General features: G+C 34.7%; 1 protein-coding gene across 2 annotated transcripts in view; it reads right to left on the bottom strand.

The window, feature by feature from the left end:
- Nucleotides 1-228: 228 nt before the first annotated feature.
- Nucleotides 229-6,000, bottom strand: part of LOC131028647 (uncharacterized) — a 48,063-nt gene continuing 42,291 nt past the window's right edge. For both annotated transcript variants that reach the window (XM_057958981.2, XM_059220058.1), the window contains 5 exons: nt 4,418-4,520; nt 3,835-4,062; nt 3,481-3,699; nt 3,072-3,332; nt 229-834 (listed from right to left, as the gene is read on the bottom strand). In XM_057958981.2, the coding sequence (XP_057814964.1) occupies nt 532-834; nt 3,072-3,332; nt 3,481-3,699; nt 3,835-4,062; nt 4,418-4,520 (1,114 nt within the window). In that variant the 3' untranslated portion in view covers nt 229-531. The remainder of the gene's footprint in view (nt 835-3,071; nt 3,333-3,480; nt 3,700-3,834; nt 4,063-4,417; nt 4,521-6,000) is intronic.

Here is a 6,000-nt window from a genome sequence, read left to right as displayed (position 1 = left end):
TGGCATTAGAATGGATAAGTACAATTTAAATTTGGTTCCATTTGTACAAAAAAGAAGACAGATATTGGCTGATAGTCCAAGAAGATTAAAACAAATGATGTTTGATGCACGCTCAGTAAATTTATTGACTTAAAATTATCGACTAACTAAAATAGAAATTAAAAAATAGAAATTAAAAAATAGACTACTTAAACATGAACTCTTTTCCAGTAACAACATAAGCAATACTCAGTAAAATACACAATGCGATCACAATTAAATGAATTCTGCATATAAGCTAGTTCTGGAAACAATCATCAAGAACCATAAACAAATAATTATAAAGAAAAAAAAAACTGCAAGCTATTTGGTTACTTTTTGTAAAGATGGTATTGCAGCTATCAAAAATAAAACCTTAAAAACTTATAAATAACCAATAGGTTTTCTTCTCCATCTGACAAAAATTGTCCCTAATAATTCTCTTCCTATCCACATTTTTCCTTGATTGATGCCCCCGTCTTTTTTTCAGAAGTGATTTGCTTATTTGCTGTTCTATATGGCCACTTGGGGAATTTCCAGCATCACTCCAGCTTGAATTTGACCCCATCCTATCAATCGCCAATGCTTTTCTACTCGTCTGCTAAGTGCCATTTTTTCTCCTTTACTTGTGCAGACCGGAGAAGTAAGTTGGAGCTTTGCAAGATCATTTTTCACAGCAAGCACTCGAGCTCCAGTTGACATTGAGCCTATGTTAAGCATCAAAACTTCTCCCTTGGCCAATTTTGATACCTTCCCTTGTTTCTCCGTACCTTTTGTCCTCACTCCCAATAGGCGACGAAGGAGGAAAAAGTTCACCTGAACAACAAAAGAATTCCAGAAAATTATTTAGAGCTGGTAATCACTCTACTTAGGCAGTTTATGAACGGTAACTTAAAATTGGAAAATTCCTGAGAAGCTGATTTTATGCCACAGAATTCCAGGTAAGAAGGTACAAAAGCACAAGTAGAGATCTGTTTTCAGCTTTATCTGTCCGATTTGTGTATTCAAGTACAACAGAAACAACATTTATACCAGGATGGAGCATCAGATTATCTAAAGAGTCAGAACCCCTCCACAAGACCCCAAATAAAGCATTGAATCAGGGACTGGCTCACTTGGAAACATAAACCACATGGAAGCATCTAATACATTCAGCTCAGATGACACCACAATGGGACACGGTAATCTATTAAAATTTGAAACAATGTTATACAGTTATACTATAACAAAAGAAAATAATTAGTAATACATCTTCCAGTTAAAGAAGAAAATATTTTTCATCGCCTGTGGCCAAGGTTATAGATGAAATGGGCATTTGAAACCATTAAGGCAAGAACCATATTTTGTACACATTTTTAAAGTTGAATCAAAAGACAAGAAAAACGCCATCATGAAACAGTGTATGGGAAGATCAATACAGCAATGCATAGTCTTACAATTATCTGAGAAAACAAAAATTATGCATTGTCCTGATATTCTTCCAATAAATTCAAGATGATGAGAGGTTGATAAAAGCTTGAAATTTCGACAAAGTTCAGGAGTGTCCAGTTAAAGTTTGAACTCGTGACTCAAAAAAAATTAAATAATAGGAAAAGTACAGGATATTTCATGCAAGAGCACGTCCTAACCACAAAAAAAGCAAAAAAATGTTTTTCCCCTTAATTTTCAACAATTATTAGAGTTTCTGAATAGTCATATAGCATATCAGATCAAATTCATAGTATTTGCTTAAGTGTTACATAGTTTGAAATTTAAAAAAGAACTATAATATAAAATGATGCTATAGTTTGTTGAAACATCATAATACTACTACAAGAACGAGGGCATTTTCTATAAATATCATGTCAACTTTTAGAGTTTTATGATCTTCTGAAGATAAAATAGTTTGTAAGTTAATATAGAAGTAATTTAGGTAGTAAGCCATGCATTAGAAAGAAATAATTGTATTATTAATATTTGGTCAAGCATTGCAACAATCAAGTTACATCCCCAGGGAATCAGGTGACATCCCAGAACTTAGTAACTTCGAGGGAACGTTGCCCTTTACAGGACTGGACAGCCTCCTCTGCAAAAAACCCCTAAAAAGGAGCATAGTAATTTTGTAAAATTTCAGTTGCTTTTAGTTGAAGTAAATCATGGGGAAAAAAAATTCCAACCCTGACACCACATTCCCCCTGACCGAGAAACTCAGAAATACTGATGTACAACCGCACGCACACACACGAACACACACACACACAATGCCATCCCTGAAACCATGTTTCCCCTGACCCCCCAAAAACTCAGAGAAACACTGATTTACAACTGATTTTGGTCCAACATATATTGTGGCAATGGCCTACATTTTTATATATTTGACTTCAAAATCTGAACCAAGCAAATAAGACATACATACATATATACAAACATACATACATACCTACTTACGCACATACATCCATGCATGCACACACAATGCCACATCCCTGAAACCACATTTCCCCTGACCCAAAAACTCAGAGAAACGCTGATTTACAACCGTTTTTGGTCCAACAAATGTTGTGGCAATGGCCTACATTTTTATATATTTGACTTCAAAATCTAAACCAAGCAAATAAGACATACATACATACATACGTACATACATACATACATAGATATATACCTACATACGTACATACATCCATGCAAATATACATCCATACATACATACAAACATACATAGTATATACAATACAAACTGTCAAAGAGGCAAAACTAAGTCTCTCTCCCATCAATTACTTCAGGCATGTACCTCCACAAAGCCCAAAACAATTAAAGTGATATCGTTCTTACTCTTGATATCGATATGCTGAATCACACAGGGATGAGAAACTTTAAAAGAACCACCTACCAGAGTTAACAAAGGTTTCAACAAGTTATATAGAAACCTGTTTAGTTAACCTTACCAGTTCAGAGACAAACAAAACTTGTACCTATGATATTTCTAATTTTGCCTATTGGAAAGGTCGAATAACTAGGTGATAAGCAAGATATGAAAGAATGCATGTGTCTATAAATTGTTCAGAATATACCTCAAGCTCAACAAACACATCAGGTAGTTCTCCAACTTCTCCAAGAACTTGCCCAACAAGCCTGTCAGCACGTGTGAGTGTGGGATCTATTGTCGTCCCCACACCAATAAGGCCTCCTGGAACAGCAAACTGCAACTCATTTTGTTCCGCATAAAGTGAAATTATTCTTGAAAAGATAGGTGTACACTTAATATTGCCACTCTCATCTTTAACAACAATGCCAGGACGGACTTCAATTTTTTGATTCACCTTCAAAACACCCTGCAAAATAATACCACAGGAATCAATTGACTAAAGAGTAGAGGACTCTGTCAAGACATTCAGCAGAAATATGCTCAGATATGGTATATTAGACAAATGGAAAATACACATGTAAAAAATGTATTAAGTAATCTGAGAGAAATTCTACCCTCAGTATACTTCCGCCAGCAACACCACCTTTTATTTCATCAACTTCAGCACCAGGCTTATTCACATCAAATGATCTGATTACAATCATGTTAGGTGGGGCAACAAAATTACGCTCAGGAATAGGAATCTTGTTTGTTATGTATTCACATACGACATCAATGTTGTACTTCAGTTGTGCAGATATTGGTACAACCGGAGCTCCATCAGCAATGGTACCCTAATAGAAGCAAAACATTTACAATGCCTTGGGGTCATAAGGAAAAACAAATGCTGATATAAAAAATTGATAACAACCATCAATGCATTTAGCATTTAAATATATTTATGATGCACAGAATGAATTTCACCTTACCTGAATAAATTTCTGAATCGCCTCATGCTGGTTGTTAGCTACACTCTCCTGGATCAGGTCAATTTTGTTCTGTAGAATAATAATATGCTGAAGGCGCATTATCTCTACAGCCGCAAGGTGCTCTGAAGTTTGAGGCTGAGGACAGCTCTCATTACTTGCAATCAAAAGCAATGCACCGTCCATAATAGCAGCACCATTTAGCATAGTAGCCATGAGAATATCATGACCCTACAATAAAGTTATTTAAAATATGTAAATCAATCCATCATTAAAAAGCATCATTTATTATCTTAAATTAAAAAAGTACGAACAACCAAAAAATAATGACGATAAGAATTAAATGCATGTAGAACAATATAACTGCAGCCATTTACAAGTGAAAGGTGAACCATAAAACATTATGCCCACATATGCCTTCAAAATCAAGATTTGATCTACACATCTTCACTAATTAAGTATTAATCTATTTCTTCTAAGACTTTTGTATTTTAATTTTTTTCCCCAAGAGCTCTATAAGGTCAACAGAGTCCAGATTTGCAATAAACAAATAACAAATAACTAAAATCATCATAATTATACACACCGGGCAATCAACAAATGAAACATGTCTTAAAAGCTTCATGCGTGCATTTTCAAATCCAGGGACATCACACAAAGGACTGTCTTCCTTTCCACTACCATATGCCCTGCAAGGTCCATTAAATGCTGTTAGTTATTTACCAGGCTCAGAACTAAAGAGAAAAGTACATTTCCACTTTCATAAACCTTTTAAATGTCCAATATAAATAAGAAATAACAACATATCCAAACCATCCTTGTTCGCAGTTTCCTCCATACATATGCATGAAAGCCTAAAGATTTATTAAATTTCAGATAGAATACAAATAGGAAACAATAACTTATTGGAATAAAATGATGTGTCAAGTTCCAAATTGCATACCAATCAGAACAAATGATGTCATGAACAAAATTCATTTGCAGAAGTTTCTAAAATATTATCAATCAATTTCAAGGTCTCATGATGAAATATAGTGCAAGTGTTGAAAAAGTAGCTAAGTCGAATCCCTAGCTTAAACAAATTTTAATGTGTGGCCTTTGGCGATCAATTAATGTGATATAGGGCAGAGCCCAAATTGGGCAATTGAGCAAACAATTATGTAACGTGTAATAAATAAATCATTATTTGTATTTTTGGCAGCAAAGTGTGTTTAGCCGACCTAGTCTATGAGGGAATGTAATCATGAATAAATACAAGGCATTGTGATGCCTTGTTATATCAAGTAAGCAATTCATTCTCTCAAGCGAATATCATCTAGAAGATCAGCAAATTTGTTATCGAGGTCAGCAAATTAGTCTCAGACATCAGTGAACTGGTCTTGATCATCAGCGAACACTCCTAGAAGATCAGCGATCAGCATTTGGTGACCAGCGATCATCATCTGAGGGCAGCGAACTTGATATAAGGCACAGCGAACCTCATATCTACTGAGCAAAGTTAGCTACATCATCTAACCTGCCCTACTGGTGATTGAAGATCAATTCAAGTTCAGAACAGAATCAGATAAGTATGTTTGCTCTTGCCCTGGGTGGGCAAAATTGTAATTGATCATCTGCTAAAATTAATGAATAAGATCTGAACTTTGTTGCTGGGTTTTTCCTCCAAGAGGGAGGTTTTCCAGGGTATCTGTGTGTTATGTGTGTGCATTTTGGTTTCATTCTGAGATTTGTTCATTCTGATCACTGAAATTAACAGCAAGAACAATATTTCCTATTAATGAACTAAATCAAATAAATCTGAACTTAATACTAGTGCAGATTAGAAAAACCTATATGAATTATAATTCTCAGATAGACAGTTTTTATAATTGAACTCTAAAGAAATCATAGTGGATATGTTATCCATCAGTACTGGACTTCCACATCAATAATGAAATTGAATTATAACTAGAATCCAAAGCCATAAACACTGCTCTAGGATAGGGAATAGTCAACTGCAAATAGAAAACTTCCTTCACATTACATATTTAACCAGTACCAAACAGACCAGAAGCAACCAGAAGATAGTAAAAATTCCATCATTCCATTTACAAAAAGCACAGAAACAAGTGGCAGAGAAGGTAAAAAATCAAAAAGGCCTCTACTATTCTAATCAAATTTGAGCAAATA

Source organism: Cryptomeria japonica, chromosome 4 (genome assembly GCF_030272615.1).
Source record: "Cryptomeria japonica chromosome 4, Sugi_1.0, whole genome shotgun sequence".
Classification (NCBI taxonomy): Eukaryota; Viridiplantae; Streptophyta; class Pinopsida; order Cupressales; family Cupressaceae; genus Cryptomeria; species Cryptomeria japonica.
The sequence above is the reverse complement of the archived record's forward strand: the minus strand, read 5'-3'. Positions and strand labels throughout refer to the sequence as shown.